Source organism: Dromiciops gliroides, chromosome 1, assembly GCF_019393635.1.
Source record: "Dromiciops gliroides isolate mDroGli1 chromosome 1, mDroGli1.pri, whole genome shotgun sequence".
NCBI lineage: Eukaryota > Metazoa > Chordata > Mammalia > Microbiotheria > Microbiotheriidae > Dromiciops > Dromiciops gliroides.
Window position 1 is genome coordinate 630,640,652 of NC_057861.1, and position 19,701 is coordinate 630,660,352.

The 19,701-nt window shown below is 39.2% G+C and overlaps 1 protein-coding gene across 2 annotated transcripts in view; it reads right to left on the reverse strand.

Moving 5' to 3' along the window:
• Positions 1 to 19,701, reverse strand: part of CLCN7 (chloride voltage-gated channel 7) — a 63,015-nt gene that overhangs the window by 21,585 nt on the left and 21,729 nt on the right. For both annotated transcript variants that reach the window (XM_043975307.1, XM_043975306.1), the window contains 7 exons: positions 8,421 to 8,492; positions 7,549 to 7,614; positions 6,628 to 6,760; positions 5,976 to 6,085; positions 4,702 to 4,782; positions 1,555 to 1,617; positions 1,221 to 1,304 (listed from right to left, as the gene is read on the reverse strand). In XM_043975307.1, the coding sequence (XP_043831242.1) occupies positions 1,221 to 1,304; positions 1,555 to 1,617; positions 4,702 to 4,782; positions 5,976 to 6,085; positions 6,628 to 6,760; positions 7,549 to 7,614; positions 8,421 to 8,492 (609 nt within the window). The remainder of the gene's footprint in view (positions 1 to 1,220; positions 1,305 to 1,554; positions 1,618 to 4,701; positions 4,783 to 5,975; positions 6,086 to 6,627; positions 6,761 to 7,548; positions 7,615 to 8,420; positions 8,493 to 19,701) is intronic.

The window sequence follows — 19,701 nt, forward strand, 5'->3', positions numbered from 1 at the left end:
AAAGGTCACCAGATTTCCTAATTAGATCAGTCATAATTAGACAATAATTAGTCACTGGCAACCTCTGAAACAGCCATTTCTATGGAAGGGTAGGGACAGAAGCTAGATTGCATTGGGCTGAGGTACAAGGAAATGGGGCCAATATGGACAAGCCATTCTTTCTAGAAGTCTGGCAGGGAAGGGGAAGAGACAAATAAGATTATAATCTTGAGGGGATCGAAGGGTCAAATAAGGTGTTCTTAAGTTAGAGGAGGCATGAGCAAGGCTGAAGACAGAAGAAAAAGAGCCAAAGACTGGGAGACAAGTCCCACTTTGCTGGAGCACCATCTAGCACTTACTGGGCCTGGCAATCTAAGGTTCTATAGCAGTAACAAGGTCACTGCCAAGGCAGGATAAACACTGCTCCAATAAAACTGACACTGAAAGCCTATACCTACATACCTAATTCTCCTATATGATATACACCAATCAACTTTTCAATCCTTCACATTTTGACAACCAAAGTTACTTCACAAAATGATTCATTTCCATTCGGATTTAAGGAAGACTACTGTTTTTCTTTGGAAACCAATAAAAAGGTATAAATAGAGCCTCCCAAGGGGGACACTGAAAAAACCAGAAGTCAACTAGGTGACAGACCAGGATGCTGAGGGATTTGAAAACAATGTCACAAAGAACAACTGAATGAATTGGGGATATTTAGCCAATGGAAGAAATAGGGTGGAGCAGCATAGGATCACTCTTTTTCCTCATATAGGATAAGTGGATCATTATGGCTTAAAAGAATAGAATTAGAATCAATGGGTAGACATTACAACAAAGCGGATTTTATATGAGTTGAATTAACAATGGATTATACCACCTCATGGGGGTAGTTAGCTACTATTATTAGTGTTCAAGCAGAAGCTGGATGACTATCTATTGGAGATACTGGATTAGAAATAATTCTGAGTGAGGCAGCTAGGTGGCGCAGTGGATAGAGCACCAGCCCTGAAGTCAGGAGGAGCTGAGTTCAAATATGGCCTCAGACACTTAACACTTACTAGCTGTGTGACCCTAGACAAGTCACTTAACCCCAATTGCCTCACCAAAAAAAATAAGATGTAAGAAATAATTCTGAGGTCCCTACCAATTCTGCCAGCCCATGGGATCCCTATTAAACATAATGCTAATCTCCTGCTCCTTCATTTTGCATTTTAGATTATAGGTGAGCTGCTCACCTTGAAGTCTTTCTTCAGTGAGGTTGATCTTCCTTGAGAAATACCAGCTGCAATCACAGCTCCAGAGTGAATCATTGGTCCTTCCTACAACACAGAGGAGCACAGAGTTGAGGACAGGAACTGAGTTTTAGATACATAATGCCTTTGAGTGGCTCTTAGAGGGGTAACAAAATTACACAACAGAACAATATTCATATTTATAACACAGAGGAGCACAGAGTTGAGGACAGGAACTGAGTTTTAGATACATAATGCCTTTAAGTGGCTCTTAGAGGGGTAACAAAATTACACAACAGAACAATATTCATATTTATTCTTCTAAATATTCCTTTACCTTTCCAACAGCCAGCCCTCCAACCACAGATAAAATGACACCACATACTTTAATCGCCAATGTCTAAAATAGAAAGAGAACATCATTAAGTAGAAAGGAAAAAAAAAAGTTAATTCAATCCAAATTAACTAGAGCTGAATAAACACCCCCATTGGTCAAGCACCATTAAAGAAGTAATTTACTTCTCCTGATTGGGAAGACAGATCAAAAAAAGATTCAGATAAAGGGGTTTCCTTCAACATCTAAGCTCCATTCCCATCTTCTTCAGTAACTTTCCTGCAAGGACTTCAGCCTACCCTGATTTCTTCCTCTTCTGAAATTTAATTGCACTCAAGGCTTGAACAACATCATTTAGCACTTAATCCTGTTCTTAGTCTCTCTGGGAAGATGGCGACTATGCTCCATTTTGTCTGACTCATATCTGGTCACCAGAGTCAGCTGATTCTTCCTCCATAATGTCTCTTTTTCTCTTTTTTGTGTGTGTGGGGCAATGAGGGTTAAGTGACTTGCCCAGGGTCACACAGCTAGTAAGTGTAAAATGTCTGAGGCCGGATTTGAACTCAGGTCCTCCTGAATCCAGGGCCAGTGCTCTATCCACTGCACCACCTAGCTGCCCCCACAATGTCTCTTGCATTCAACTCTCTTCTTTTTCAATCTAACTGGCTCTACTCTAGTCCAAGCATTTTCAATCCAAAAAGTGCTGGTTTTGGAGTCAGATGACTTGGGTTCAAATCCTGCCTCTGGCACTTACTACCTGTGTGACCCTGGACAAGCCACTTCACCTCTCTAAGCTTCATTTTACTCATCTGTAGAATGGAGGGGGTTGGACTAAATGGGCTCTAAGGCCCCACCTTCCAGATCTAGATGTAATCCTATCCTTCTTCTGGATTATTGCAGAAAATATTCTGCCTCTGGGCTGTCCCCAGTTCAAATCTTGGATACCACTACAGGATGATTGTCCTAAAAACATCATTTTCGATAAATCACTTCCCCATTCACAACCCTTCATCATTTCCCACTATCTATATGAGCTGTAGTACAAGGTCCTACCATGGTGGGCCCTTCACAATCCGATCCCAACCTGAATTCCCTTTACTCTCCAAGGGACCCTCTCCTATCGCCATGCTATTCTCCTGGCTACCTTCTGTACATGCTCATTCTTGTCTCTATGCCTCTGTTCATACTTTCTCTTTTCTGACTAGCCCTTTATCCTCTTCTCTATGTATGGAAAGTTCTAAACTACTTTCAAAGCCTGGTTCAAGACCCACTCCCCGCCTTTCCCGTGAAACCTTCCCTGGTCCTCTGGCCCACTCTAAACACCTATGGTATTCTCTCACTTTCCACATTAATATTTATTTTCTAATAGAGAGCTTAAATTCTATGCCTTGTTACAAAGTCTTAATCCCCACTATACTAAGGAGTTTAATCCACATTAGATATACAATACATTTTTTGAATTAAAAAATCATTCTTTCATAGTCCTCAATACAGGTATAAGGCACAAAATAGATGTTCAATAAATATATATGGCTATCCAGGTGTTCTCCTAGACTCTCCCCAACCTTTCTACTCAGGTATGTAATGATTGGAATGATGCCACCTACTGGAGACTTACTATAGGAAAGCTTCACCATGAGGAAAATGCCTCAGAGAGCAAGGCCATGTGGCTTTTCCTTGGCATCAGGAAGTGACGTTTGCTCATGGGTGCTGTCTATCAAGGCTACCAGCCAATCAACTTGAGGACCCTCCTATTTTCTGGGAGGAGACAGGAAGGAGGAAAGAGGGCCTGCGCGGAGAGCGCTCTTTCTTTTGGGTTCCTGACTTGATGGTGGTGGTGGCGGCAGAGGACTTCACAGGAAATTTGAGGAAAGATAGGAATGCCAGGCTGTTGGAATTCTGTTCTCAATCTTTCTCTTTCTATTTTTTCAATAAACCCTTAAAAACCTAAACTCGTTTTATCAGTGATTTTAGTCAGTTTCCCCCAAAACTGGGGGAACAGATTAGAATCCACATTTAGAATCTTAAATGACACAGGTATAGAACCTAATCAGGAGACATGTAAGACAGGGACAATCTTATGTTGAAACCCCCCATCCTGGCTGATCCCAAAGAGCCATCTGGTAAATCCAATTAAAGTCTCTACCCCAATAGCATTGTTCTTTTTTTTTTTTCTCCTTAGAATTTTATTTTATTTTTCCAATTACATGCCAGCAAGCAATCTAATGTAGGTTATACATTGCGCTCATAGCATCGTTCTTAAACACTGATAGAACACCCTGGACTAGGAGCAGTCTTTTTGTTGACTGGAACAGCAATGAGAAGAAAGGAAACGGTTCATTTTCATTCATATGCAAAATAAGTGGGTCCTTTGCCAAGCCTCAAAAGTCTGAAGTGGCATTTGCTTTAACAGAATGTGACCAATTTGAGCCATGATTCCTTTAGTCATAAGGAATTCTATAACCTCGGTCTGACAGGTTCTTTAGGGAAACTCGACCTTTTAAAGGCTGTACTTAAATAAGCATAATGGAACATGTTCCTGTCTCCTTGGCTGATAATGGAAGGGAAAAGCCAAGGAAGACGCCTCACTCTTCAGGGTTATCTCAGAGGATAAGGAATATAGACTAAAGAGGAGGCCTATGGGTAGAATCATGGGCTGCCCTAATTCAAAGGTATTAATTTTTTCTCTTTCTTTACTTATTTTTATTTTACTAATACTTTATACAGTATTAATCTCTCCATGAAATTTCAGGATTTTCACTTTGTTGTTTTAATTGGAGATTGTTATTATGTTCTTTTTCTAGTTTGTTTTAGTTGCTCGCACAATTCATTTATCTGCCCTTTCTCTATTTTATTGATGTATGCATTTAGAGATATAAGGTAAGGAAATTTCCTGTTCAGAAAGGAAACAGCATAACGTATAAAGTGAATCAAGTTCTTTCCTTAGGCCATGCCAAGGTCATCCTGTGTGAAACCCTTGCTAGATTAGTTATATTCAAAAGGCTCCAGTGTGGATTCTCAAATATCAAAAACTTGGTATTCTGTGTGAGAGCCTTTCCACAAAAGGTATTACTTTTAATAAAGCAACCAAAACCCCTACTCCACACATCCCAGAAGACTGGTAAAACCAACCACCTCTAGGCACTTTACCTTGAGTCGAACCACATGAGGAATCTTGACACCATTGAGGAAGCATTTAATCTGGGGAATTCCACTGCCAGCAGCAACAGGCTTCAAGAAAAGAAGAAATTGCATAAGGAGTATTTCCAACAAAAGAACTGGTTGACCCAAATGAAACCAGAGTAGGATCACCAAAATCTGTGAAATGTTTTAACTCGTGGTTAACCCAAGAGAGCAAAACTGCTGCCTAAATAACAGGGGAAAAGATACTGGCTTTATAAGAACTAGGGTCTGAATGTCATTAGAATAGTAAATTACTAGAATGTAATCTCTTTGAGGTAATGCTCAGTTTGGCATTTCCAGGGTATAAACGGGAGTCTCAGAGAATTCTGCAGTTATTTGTATACCTCACTCTCATCCCTCACTGACTAGCACAGCATGTGGTATATAGCAGGCCTAATAAATGTTATTAAATGAACAAATACTTAACTTGAAAAAGCTAAATACTAAGATTAATTGCCAGGGGTATGTAATTAAGTGGTGAAAGCACTTAAAACGGAGCCATGAAGCACAGCTTCCAGTCTTCATCCTGCCACTAACAAGGGCAGTCACTTAACCCCTTGGTTCCTCAGTTTTCCCATTTGTGAAATGGGAATCATGTTTGTTCCTCTGTAGTTCAGAAAAACATCAATAAACAAACGTTTATTAAGTGCCCACTATATGCCGGGGAACAAAGACAAAAATGAAACCATTCCAGCCCTCAAGGAATTTGCATTCTATCCAAGAAGACACATACGTAAATAAGCAAACACAAAGTAGACACAAAGTACATTGGTGGGAAGGGGCACATCACCAGAATAACGGGAAGTAAGTACATGGAGTTCCTTGGAGAAAGAGGATTAAAGACTTTCAAGGGCTTATCTCCTCACTAAGGAGAACTTTTTCCATTCTAAAAACACTCAGAAGCTCCTATGTGAAGGATCTGTGATTCTGTCAGAATAGGGAAATTCTAGTGTGGGAACCCCTTCCACCCATGCAGCCTGAAGCCTGTAGATGCCATGGCAGACAAATCTTAGGGCTCAATAATTTGCCAATGTTTGTGGAGCTAAGAAGTGGCAGAGGAAGGATGTAGACTGAGGGCTTCCTCACCCCTTGCTTAGCACATTGTCCACTAGACCACACTGCCTCTCCACTAATGCTAACTTATTATCATCTACCCATTGGCCCTGGAGCCTTCCCAGTCTCACCTAAAGTAGGCGTGGGCAGAGATCCCAGGCTAGCTCGGTGTACTTTTTAAACCATACCTCTATAAAGGCAACAATCACGGAGCCGACGATCACAAAGGCCGAATTCAGTGTTGCCCAGAGTAACAGGGAGAAAGACAAACCCCCCTTTTCTGTAAACTTGTCAATATCTGGAGGACTAGTTAAGAGAATTGGCAATGTCACTGTCTGGACAAGATCCACTTCCCTTCAGCACTGTCTGGTAAACAACACATGCACAGACTCACCTCATTTGACAACCCCTCTCCTCCCCCAGGTCCTGACTTTGTGATTAATCAAGTCAATGAAAAGCTTCCAAACTGTTCTCCTGGGGGTGGGGGCGTGGTTTCTGAAGACCAGAGAAGACGCCAACAGTGACCATCAAGTTTTCTGAGCTGTCTAAACAGTAAAATACTAGAAGACCATGGTAGATTTGTACTCTAGCTAGATTACATACAATCCCCAAATAGCCTATATATTTTGAGGCTCCCCGTGGAGGATGCCCTGCAGGCGCTCAACAGACACTGACTGATCATACAGGCCTGCACACAACTATCGCTTGCTGCACATCCATGGGAGCCCTCAAATTCGGGTTAGACCAGGATTTCCTAAATTCGAAGAAGCTCTCGCCACTTTGCCCTCCTCATCCCCTGCATCCCGCACACACTACCGGACAACCAGAGCCAAAGGATACTGTCTTTTACTACTCGGTATTTCAGTCCTGCCAAGTTCTCCACCACGATGTCAATGAAGCAGGCAACTAAGCCAGTCAGAATTCCGATCATGGCACAGATGACCCAGCGTTTGATCTCTACAGTCCGGAAAGCCTGTGCAGAAGAAAGATAACTATCAGAATTAGGCAGTGATGGGGAACCCCCCCCCCTGCAGAAATGTAATTCTAGTAGAGGCTACTTTGAGACAAATGCCACTGACAACCCCAAATGAAGCTTATCCCTGAACCCCAATCCTATGAGTGAGAGATTATTCACAGTATGCTTTGGACGATTATTTTCAGAGCCACATTTGGAAAGCAGCCTGCCATAAATACCTATCTCAACAAAGAAACACAGCAGGCTCTGGCTGGGTCATTGCACCTACAGGAATGTATATTGTCATCTTATAAACATTCATCCCAATGAATGCAAAATTATTGTAGTTCATCTCATCTGACTTTTCTAGATAAATCTATGGCAGAAGAGTTTTTCTGTTTGTCCTCCCTTTGAAAATGATGCTACACCCAAACTGGCCACATATTTTTATTTTGGTGCTTAAGACAGAAAACACTATGCTCATTGTTTCTGCAGGAAGATCAAATTTTCCATCCCGCAAAGGACTATGCTATTGAGAACAGAATATGTGAGAATGCCAATAGCTTCAGAACTTAGAAACATGACTATGAAGAATGCTGGAAGTCCCACTATTGTACAGACAAGGAAACAGTGTGAAGGTAATCTGATATAAGATCTGAAAAATAACTCAAGGACAGATGAGATTCCATGCCCCAGAATGCCCCCTCTCTGCTGTTATGTGATGGATGGATTCTATTTCAGGTTCATTAGTCTATCTAGGTGCTAGTCAGCTTCTTGGCCCACCCAACTCTTGAACCCAAACTCACTGTGTGGTTTATTCTTCTCTCTTCTTCCAGGAACAACTGGTTTTCACTATTGTCATAATCCAAACTCTGTAGGGAACAGTAAAGAAAAAAGCAATTTGCTTAAAAACCTCAGTTTTTTAGGCTAAACCTGGAAAGAAAGAGTAGCCACAGGGAACAGGGATGGGAAAAAGTCATAGCTAGCTTCTCAGGGGCAGAGGGATACATTCCCAGGCACTATCTGATAAAACAGAAAGAGAGCAATGGGGACCCAATGTGACCTCTCTGAAGTTGGCACCTTTCCAAGTAACCCAGGAAAATAACAAACAGATATGGGGAGATAACAGATGATTCAACTTTGTGAGAAGGCCAGAAATCAGCTTTGTTAGCATCAAGAATGGTACATGTGGTACAATTTCCCACCAGCCGCAAATGGGTAATCCTGGAAACAGCTTTTCAGGGTTGTTCCCATACCCACCCCTACATGCCCAAGTGGACTGAGTTGGAGTTGGTCCACTACAAGGTTTTACTTCCTCGCAAGGCTATACACATTATTTTCTTCAGGTGCACAAAGTCTGTTCCATATTGGTAGCTATTCTAAGCAGGAAGATGGTGGACTACAAGGAGCCTCCTTAAAGAAGGCAGAGACCAGGGGTGGCTAGGTGGCGCAGTGGATAAAGCACCGGCCCTGGATTCAGGAGTTCCTGAGTTCAAATCCGGCCTTAGACACTTACTGGCTGTGTGACCCTGGGCAAGTCACTTAACCCCCATTGCCCTGCAAAAAAAAAAAAAAAAAAAAAGAAGGCAGAGACCTTTAGACATGATTTACCATTATGGAGTAGGGAGTAAAGGGAAGCTTTGTAGTTAAATCTGAAATTCCCAAAGGGAATGCTTACCTCATACTTCAGGGACAGGAGTTTCTCATTATGTGGAATCTCCCGGGGGAAATGATGAGGTGCATCCATCTCCTGGGGAAGAAAGGTGAGATCATAGATATGCATGATGATAAAAACACTTTGAGTACACATAAAACTCCTAGCCTTTCATTCAATCTCTAACACTGCTTTAGCTGCCTCTGTCCCATCATCTAAGCTCTCTTAAATGTCCTGTCCATACCACAAAAAAGTTGAATATTCCCTTGAATAAGATTGCAAACAAAGCACCACCTCACTTCTCTGGAGAGGTGGACTATCCTTTGTCCATTAAGAAAATAGCAGGGGGCGGCTAGGTGGCGCAGTGGATAGAGCACCAGCCCTGGAGTCAGGAGTACCTGAGTTCAAATGCGGCCTCAGACACTTAACACGTACTAGCTGTGTGACCCTGGGCAAGTCACTTAACCCTCATTGCCCTGAAAAAAAAAAAAAAGAAAATAGCAACCCATTTTTAACTGGAAAAAAATCAATTTTAAAATATAGCAGCCTCTACCACTGAACAAAACTGAGCTAACTGGTCTGTGAACAGAATGCACTTATAAACGCTCTTGTCAACCCCGTGGTACAACAAATCAAGCCAATGTAAAAATGTTATCTGCACATCTACAAATGGTATTACTAACCTAACAACTATTTGATTTAGGTTATTTTCTGAATGTTGAGGATAGATTTAAGTTAATTCATTCACTCTCTTATTTGGAACATATTTAAGAATGAATGAAGTAGGATCAGAGCCATGATAGCAGAGTACAGGCAGCAACCCAGCTGAACTCTCCCAACATTCGCCTCCAAACAACTTTAAAATAACTCCTCAAATCAAATTGTGGAGCAGCAGGGCCAACCAAAGGTCAGAGTGAGACACTTTTCCAGCCCAAGATAAATTAGGTCAGCAGGACAGGTCTGTGACACTAGGGTGAGAGACAGCCCAGAGCATGAAGCAGCAGTGCCAGCAGTAGGCCTAGGAGGCAGCTGCAACAGTAGTGAAAACAGCTGCTGCTGCAACAGCTCTCAGCCTAGAGCTAGTAACGATGTTGGACAATTGGTCAAAGAGATTACAGGGCATCCTTTGCTGGTACTGATTGGCAATTCTGGGTCACAGTTCAAAGGTGGCAAGGAATCGCTCTGATCAGTCACAAGCAACCATAGGCCCTGGTCACAATTACCCGGCAGTGAGGAATGTTAAGGGCAATGCAATGGAGGGGTGCCCTCAAGGACATGACATTTTCCAGGCTGCCCCAAGGAACTGCATGGGATGTCTGAGACCCAGGAGGCACTGTGTTGATTAAATGGTCATTGGGCAGAAGTACTGGATTGCAGGGAGACAATGTCTCTTGTTATTACTGTCCATTGTACAACCCTTTGGCTTTTGTTTTCTGTATCTCTGTACTATGTTGTCTTGATTATCTTTTTTTATATCAATTATTTTATTTTATTTTTAAAATAATAAACATTTTTATTTATAGTTTTGAGTTCTCAATTTTAACTTCCTCCCCTCCTCGCCTCCTTCCTGAGTTGGTAAACACTGGTTATCTTGATATTATGTTTCCCCTGTGAATCAGTCCCTAATTTTGGTCATTCTTACTATGGCTTGTACTATGCTTAGTTAATGGTTCTGGTCCCACGTGGGGCTGTTCTAGGTAGTACCACAGTACTGTTTTACCCAGTGTGTTTTCTGTTGGTCATCAGCCTACCCAGGGGTTGCCTTTGACCAACGCAGGGAATGTTAAGGGTTGTTAAGGGGATTCCCTGAACTTGTTTTCTTGAGTTGCTATATTTTTCAGAAACCCTGGACTCAAACCAGGAGGCCCTCACTGTGTCAAGGATGAAGTTCCCCCTGAGCTGACATAATTTGTTGTAATCCAAGCTGGACTCCCTGTGTCTCCTTGGGAGGCAAGACAGGCACCAGGTGTCTGTTAGGCTGGGATACTGCTTGTGCTGCTAGGGATAAGAGGACCCTCCTATCTTCATAATTTAGTAGTTCTTAAGGGAAAAGAATTATCCTGTTCCTCCCCATGGGGAGTGGTTTTGGTGTCTTCTGCTTCTGATGCACTGTTTCCCCTCCCATGTTACACCCCTTCCTGGTATTCCCTCCTCCCTTTGTCCTGCTATTATAAAAGTGTAAACTTCTGTAAAACCTTTGAGCCCATTGGGTTCCCATGCATGTTCATTTCTCTTGTAATAAACCTGGTTTTCACATAAGTCTCATGAGGTTGTGATTGCTTTTTGACAGCTGCACTAGTGTTGGTAGCCACAGGGGAGCAAGGGACCTGGTCAAAGTTCCAGAGCCAAGAGGAGAGCTAGCACTTGCTGCTGCAGAGGAAAAGGGATGCTTCCTGGGTAAAGACCGAAGTGCAGACCAGAAGATCGGTGACCACACCTCTCCCCAGATCATATCACCCTGGATTGCAATGAAAACTTGCAGACCCCAAAAACTAGCTCTGAAAATAGCAGCATGTTGCTTTCATAAGGGGAGGGGTGGAGGGAGAACATTTGGAACACAAAGTTTTAAAAATGGATGTTTAAAATTGTTTTTACATGTAACTGGTGAAAAATAAAATGCTAAATAAACAACAAAAAAATAAAATTAAAAGGTTGGACCAAAAAAAAAGAAATTACACAGTAACTCCAATGATTCTCCTCCCCCCTCACCCCCCCAAAAAAGGAAGAAAAAGCAGTATGAAAAAGCTTGGGACAGTACAACTGTTATCATTTTGCTAGCCTTCTCAGCGGGTGGGAAGGAGTGAGAGAATCTGGAATTCAAAATTTAAAAAGGAAAAGACATGCTAAAAATAAATATATAATTTTTAAAAAATGAATGAGGCTGTCTATGATAAAGAAAAGAAGCATGCTAAGTGTAGTGGGGCAGCTAGGTGGCGAAGTAGATAGAGTACCGCCCCTGGACTCAGGAGGACCTGAGTTCAAATCTGGCCTCAGACACTTGATACTTACTAGCTGTGTGACTCTGGGCAGGTCACTTAACCTCAATTGCCTCACCAAAAAAAAAAACAAAAACAAAAACAAAATCTTGGGGCAGCTAGGTGGTGCAGTAGATAAAGCACTGGCCCTGGATTCAGGAGGACCTGAGTTCAAATCTGGCCTCAGACACTTGACACTTACTAGCTGTGTGACCCTGGGCAAGTCACTTAACCTCAATTGCCTCACCAAAAACAAAACAAAACAAAACAAAAAATCTTGGGGCAGCTAGGTGGTGCAGTGGATAAAGCACTGGCCCTGGATTCAGGAGGACCTGAGTTCAAATCTGGCCTCAGACACTTGACACTTACTAGCTGTGTGACCATGGGCAAGTCACTTAGATACAAACCCATAACCCTCAGTGACAAGTGGTCCAAGTAGTTCTAACTAGTGAGATATACCACTTTCTCCTTCAGCTCTTTCTGCTGTCCTACCTCTGCTCCCCAAAACTGTATATGTGTTAGTTTCTTTTTTCTTTAAGGATTTAAATTTTATGGGTTTTTAAAATTCTTTTTGTAAACAAATGATCAGTGAAATAATGCAAAGTGTTAGTTTCTTTAAATGTGGTGGGTTAAACTTTTAAAAATAGTTTCAATGAGAGAACAGGTATTGTATCCCAGCTACATTACTTAGTTTCTAAAATTCTCAGGAGCTAAAAACATTCTCTCTATAACTTTTGCTCAGTCTATACGGAACAGAGGGTCAGATCAGCCCCTCAATTCTGTCACCAAAATAATTTTAATTAACCAATATTAATTTAGTGTATACTATGTACAAGTAATGATGGGGAAATCTATGTTACTTCCTTCCTAGCAGCGAACATGAGAAACATTTTATTTGAGGGTTCCCTAAATGGTTTCAAAGCAAAAGGTAACAGGGAATTAGATTGAGAATTCACATTAACAGGAAGAATGTTTTTTAAAATGTATATTCTGCTAAAATCATTCATATCAATTCAAATTTAGCCAAGGATAGCCTACTAACCAAGAGCACACAATTCTAGAAAAATCTCCTAATGATGGGGGAATGGAGGATTTGAATTTTAAATTGCAGTTTAATTCAACTCAAAGGAACTGTGGTAAAATTAATTTGAAATTGACCCTAAGGAGTCATTACTTGCCAATCCCACTGGGTTTGTGAGTACAGGACAGTTAAGTAAGCAGGGGACCAGAGATAAAGCAAAAAGGTCTTTATTTGGCTAGTCCAGTAGATATTTACATAGAAGCATCTATCCTGACCCTAAGGCAAGAGAGCTTTTTAAACACAGCTTTCAGCTAGTTTTTCTGTAACACATACCAACCAATTCTGGTTGGGTTAAGCCTTGAAGTGGAGAGGTTTTCAGGGAAGCAAAAGAATGGCACATTTTGAAGAAATTAGATAGCAATAATAACATGAGGCATGTTTTTGTAAAAGGATGAGGCTCAGGGAATTGAATAAGGAGACAGAGGAACGTGTAACCTTGACCTACTGTGTGGAAGCAAGCAAGGAGACAGAGAGGGGAGGGGGGCGAACCTTAATTCAGTTACTGGAAACAATCGGCCTTGAGATAGAGTGGCAAGAAACTATTAGGTTCTCTAAGTTCAATGCAGCTTTCTTGGTTTTCTTCCTTGTCCTTAAGATGCAAAGCCAAGGGGCAGCTAGGTGGCGCAGTGGATAGAGCACTGGCCCTGGATTCAGGAGGACCTGAGTTCAAATCAGGCCTCAGACACTTGACACTTACTAGCTGTGTGACCCTGGGCAAGTCACTTAACCCCAATTGCCCCACCAAAAAAAAAAACAAAAAAGATGCAAAGCCAAGCCAAACTCAATCAGGTAGGAAGAAAGGATACCTACGCCGCTGATTCTCAGATTTATTTATCCAGCTGTAACCTCTCACATTGCCAACTACCTACTGGATATCTTGAATTGATTGTCCCACAGACATTTAAAATGTCTAAAAGTGAACTCATTTTCTTTCCTCGAAACCCTCCCCCCTCCTGATCTTCCCTATTTCTGTTGAGGGGACCACCATCCTCCCAGTTCCCCAGGCTTGCTACACCCAAGTGTTATCTTTGAGTCCTCACTTGCATTCACCCCACAGACCCAATCTGTTGCCAAGTCCCATTGTTTCCACCTTTTCACATTTCACATATCTCTCCTTTTCTCCACTCACACAGTCACAACTCTGGTGTAGTTACTCACCACTTCATCCCTCTGATATTGCAGTTGCCTGATTGTCATTTCTTATAGCACAATAATATTCCATCATCATCATATACCACAACTTGTTTAGCCATTCCTCAATTGATGGGCATTACTCTGATTTCCAATTCTTAGCCACCACAAAAAGAGCTGCTATAAATATTTTTGTGTAAATAGGTCTTTTTCTCTTTTTGGGGATGTCTTTGGGATATAGCAAAGCAGTGGTATTACTGGATTAAAGGGTATGCACAGTTCTATAGCCCTTTGGGCACAGTTCCAAATTGCTCTCCAGAATGGTTGGATCTTTTCACAACTCCAACAACAGTGAATTAGTGTCCCAGTTTTCTCATATCTCCTCCAACATCCAATATTTTGCTTTTTTGTCATATTTGCCACTCTGATAGGTGTGAGGTGATACCTCAGAGTTGTTTAAATTTGCATTTCTATGATCAATAGTGATCTAGAGCATTTTCCATATGATTATAGATAGCTTTGATTTCTTTGTCTGAAAACTGCATGTTCCATATCCTTTGACCATTTACCAACTGGGGAAAGACTTGTATTTTTATAAATTTGACTCAGTTCTCTATATAATTGAGAAATGAGGCCTTTATCAGAGATATTTATTTCAAAAATTCTTTCCGAGTTTTCTGCTTTTCTTATAATTTTAGTTAAATTAGTTTTGTTTGTGCAGAAACTTTTTAATTTTATATAATCAAAATGACCTTTTTTATATTTTGTTTTGCTTTCTCTATCTTCTGTGACCCTAAATTTTTCCTCTGCCCATAAATCTGACAGATAAACAATTCCATGCTCTCTTAATTTGCTTATGATATAATCCTTTATGTGTAAATCATGTACCCATTTTGACCTTATTTTAGTATATGGTGTGAGATGTTGGTCTAAACCTAATTTCTGCCATACTGTTTTCCAGTCTTCGCAGAAGTTTTTGTTAAATGATGAGTTTTTGTTCCAAAAACTTGGATCTTTCATTTATCATAGATGAGATTACTATAGTTATTTACTATAGTGTAATTTCTACCTATTCTATTCCACTAATCCACCTCTCTATTTCTTAATACCAGATTATTTTGATAATTACCACTTTATAATACGGTTTGAGATCTGGTACTGCTATACCACCTTCTTTCATATTTTTTTATTCCTGTGAAATCCTTGAGCTTTTGTTTTCCCAGATGAATTATGTTATTATTTTTTCTAGATCTGTAAAATATTTTTGATAGTTTTATTGGTATAGCACTAAACAAATATATTAACTTAGGTAGGATTGTCATTTTTATTGTATTGGCTCAGTTTGCCCATGAGCAATTAATATTTTTCCAGTTGTTTAGATCTGACTTTATTTGTTTGAAAAGTGTTTTGTATTTCTAGTCATACAGTTATAGACTCCCAAGTATTTTATATTGTCCAGTTATTTTAAATAGAATTTCTCTTTCTATATGTTGTTGCTGGACTTTGTTGCTAATATATAGAAAAAAATGTTGATTTATGTGGGGTTTTTTGTATCCTGCAACTTTTCTAAGGTTATAAACAACTTCAAGTAGCTTTTTAGTTGATTCTCTGGGATTTTCTAAGTATAACTTCATATCATCTGTAAAGAATGATAGTTTTGTTTCCTTATTTCCTATTCTAATTCCTTTAATTTCTTTTCTTCTCTTATTGCTATAGCTAGCATTTCTAGTACAATATTAAATAAAAGAGGTAATAATGGGCATCCTTGCTTCACCCCTAATTGTACTGGGAAGGCTTCTAGCTTATCCCCATTATAGATAATGCTTGCTCATGGCTTTAGATAAATATTACTTAACATTTTAAGGAAAGCTTTTATTCCTATGCTCTCTGGTGTTTTTAATAGGAATGGGTGTTGCATTTTGTCAAAGGTCTTTTCTGCATCTATTGAGATAATCATATGATTTCTGTTGGGTTTGTTGCGGATATGGTCAATTATGCTGATAGTTTTCCTAATATTGAACCAGCCCAGCATTCCTGGTATAAATCCCACCTGGTCATAGTGTATGATCCTTGTGATGTATTGCTATAATCTTTTTGTTCGTATTTTATTTAAAACTTTTGCATCAATATTCATTAGGGAGATTGGCCTATAATTTTCTTTCTCTGTTTTAGCTCTTCCTGGTTTGGGTTATCAGCACCATATTTGTCTCATAAAAAGAATTTGGTAGGACTCCTTCACTTATTTTCTCAAATAATTTATATAGCATTGAGATTAATTGTTCTTTAAATGTTTGGATTCACTTGTGAATCCATCTGTTCCTGAGGATTTTTTCTTAGGAAGTTCATTGATGGCTTGTTCAATTTCTTTTTCTAAAATCTAATTTATTTATGATAAATCCTTTATATCTAGGTCATGTATACATTTTGATCATCTTGGTAAATGGTATAATATATTAGTCTATACCCAATTTCTACCAGACTGTTTTCCAGATTTCCCAGCAATTTTTATCAATTAGTGAATTCTTATCCCCAAAGCTTAAATCTTTATATTTGAAAACACAAGGTTATTATATTCATTTACTACTATATATTGTGTGTCTACTCTGCTCCACTGATCCACCCTTCTATCTCTTAGCCAGTATCAGATAGTTATCATAATTACAGCCTTATACTGTAGTTTAAGATCTGCTACTAAACCTCTTTCCTTTACATTTTTTCATTTATTGCTTCAATTTTCTTGACCTTTTCTTTTTCCAAATAAATTTTGTTATTTTTTCTAGCTCAATAAAATAAATTTTTGGTAATTTAATTAGGATGACATTGAATAAATAGATGAAGGAGAATTGTCATTTTTTATTATATTGGTTCTGTCCATCCATGAACAATTAAAATTATTACTTCAATAATTTTAATCTGACTTTATTTGTATAAAAATGTTTTATAATTATGTTAATGTAGTTCCTGGGTTTATCTTGGCAGGTATATTCCTAGGTATTTTATGCTATCTACAGGTATTTTAATTGGGGTTTATTTTACATTCTGCTGCTTAGCTAAAATTATCATTTCAACTAGCTTTTTAGTTGAATAGGACTTTCGAAATATATCATACTGACAAAAAGAAAAACAAATATATCATATTTTTTGCAAAAAGAGATAGTTTTATTACCTCATTGCCCATTCTGATTCTTTTAATTTCTTTTTCTTCTCTTATTGCTATTGCTAGCATTTCTAATACAATACTGAATAATACTGATGATAATGGGCATCCTTATTTCATTCCTGATCTTACTGGGAAGGCGTCTAGCTTCTCCCCATTGCAAATAATGCTCAGGGATGGTTTTAGGTAGATGCTTCTTATTATTTTAAGAAAAAAATTATTTATAACCATGCTTTCAAGTATTTTTAATAGGAATGAGTGTTGTATTTTGTCAAAAGCTTTTTCTGCATCCACTGATATGATTTATGTTACTTTTGGTTTTATATAATCAATTATGTTAATAGTTTTCCTTATGTTAAGGCATCCCTGCATTCCTAGCATAAATCCCACTTGGTCACAATGCATAAACTTTGTGATATATTATTGTAATCTCCTAGCTAGTATTTTATGTAGGATTTTTGAATCTGTATCCATTAGTGAAATCAGTCTACATTTTTCTTTCTCTGTTTTTGCTCTTCTTGGTTTAGGTATCAGCACCTTATTTGTTTCATCAAGGGAGTTTGGTTGGACTCTTTTTTTAACCTATTATTCCAAATAATTTATTTAATGTTGGAATTAGTTATCTTTAAATGTTTGGTAGAATTCACTTGTAAATCCATCTGGTCCTGATGCTTTTTTCTTAGGAAGCTCACTTATGGCCTACTTATTTTCTTTTCCCAAAGAAGATTTATTTAAATACTCTACTTCCTCTTCTGTTAATCTAGACAATTTACATTTTTTTGAAGTATTCTTCCATTTCACTTAAATTGTTAAGTTTATTGGCATATAATTGAGCAAAATAACTCCTACTAATTGCCTTGATTTCATCTTCAGTGCTATATGCACTTTTCATTTTTGATACTAGTGACTTGGTTTTCTTTTCTCTTTTTAAAAAATCATATTAAGCAGGGCAGCCAGGTGGCGCAGTAGACAGAGCACCAGCCCTGGAATCAGAAGGACCTTAGTTCAAATCTGGCCTCAGACACTTGATACTTACTAGCCATGTGATCCTGGGCAAGTCACTTAACCCCAATTGCCTCACTAAAAAAAAAAAATTATATTAAGCAAAGATTTATCTATTTTATTGATTTTTTTCATAAAACCAACTGCTAGTTTTATTTATATAGCGAATGTATTATATGTAGTAACCTTATTTCTGTTCCAAGTTTAGGGAAAATTAGCTGGGGTTTCTAATATATTGCTACTAGAAAAATTAGAAGCTTTAGCACCAGTGTTGGGCATTAAACATTTATTAAAGCAGACTAAATATTAGTAAAGAGAGGAGAGAGGGGCAGCTAGGTGGCATAGTGGATAGAGCACCAGCCCAGGAGTCAGGAGGACCTGAGTTCAAATCCGGCCTCAGACACTTAACACTTACTAGCTGTGTGACCCTGGGCAAGTCACTTAATCCCAATTGCCTCACCAAAAAAAATAAAATAATTTTTTTAAACTAAAAAAATTTAAAAAGTAAAGAGAGAACACGTGGCTCAGAAAGTTAAGAAGGCCTAACTAGCCTAGAGGAGAGACAGAACTCAGCCTGGCTTCCTTCTTTCTCCAAGTCCTCCTCCATGAGCCTGCTGAGAGGCTCTCTGAAGAAGCTTCCTGTGGGTCCAGAGGAGAGGTAGCCCTTCCACACTGCTCCAAGCTAATTGACTAGTATCATTCAAATCTATTGGTTTACTGGACTTGAGGGTGGCCCATGAGCAGAACATGCTGAGGTCAGAGTTCAGAGAACACACCCTCTGAGGGTCAGGCCCTCTGGGCATTATTTTCTCACAAACTCCCTGTGCTTCATTAAGAAACATGGTTTCCTTAAATGAAGCAATAGTATTACAAATACTTATAAAGAATTATATACTGACTAACAATATAAAGGGAAATGAAAAGAGAGAAGAGAATTTAAGCAAGGAATTGACAAAAAAACTTAAGGGGGCAGTCCCCTTTAGGAGGTGGATATTACAGGGGCATCTGGTGGCGCAGTGGATAGAGCGCCAGCCCTGGATTCAGGAATACCTGAGTTCAAATCCGGCCTCAGACACTTAACACTTACTAGCTGTGTGACCCTGGGCAAGTCAAATACCCCAACTGCCTCACTTAAAAAAAAAAAAAGAAAAGGAGGTGGATATTACAAATAGTGTATGCAATAGGAAAAGGAAAACAGGTTTTTTTTTTTCCTCCCTAAGTACCTTCTTTTAAGTACCTGTTTTCTTTTTCACTTTAATACAATTAACTTTAATTCAATTAACAGGCAAATCGGCAGATAACAGGAAAAGTTTTTTGAGACAATTTTAAGCCATAATTTCATAAGATCATGTTAGGGCTTTGTTTTTGTCCATTTTCTATTCTATTTTTATTTTTGTCTTAGTGAGGGAAATTTTGAATTACAGGATGGGGATTAGACAAAGCATAATACCCCATGAAATTCCCTAGGACTCTCCATTAGGAAAGTTACTCATGGATGAGGGTAAATTAACAGTGAGATCAGACAAGACTAAGAGAAAGTTTATCAGACTGTGTTTTAGGTAGCATAGTTTATTAGAGGAACAATGGCCACAATTTGGGTCATTTGATCCTCAAACACTGAGGAATTTGCAAATAATCCTGTGCCATTCTTACCCAAATGTTGAATTTATTGGGAACTCTGGAGTAGGGTGAGTCAGGAGCTCACACAAGGGGATACACCAATTTCTATCCTCTCTCCCTCTATTTCCTCTGTGTCAACCCCAGAAGAAAATTCACTTTTAAAGGAGACAGAAAAGCCCAAGATTCTTCCCCTCCAAGAGATCCTCACCCATAATCAAAAGGGTTCTGTAGTGAGGCTCAGACAATACACACGATTTGGTCCCAAAGATATGAGTTCATGGAAATGAGATACTCCTAAATTTGATGAAGATCCCACAACAGTTATAAGCCAGTTTAGGG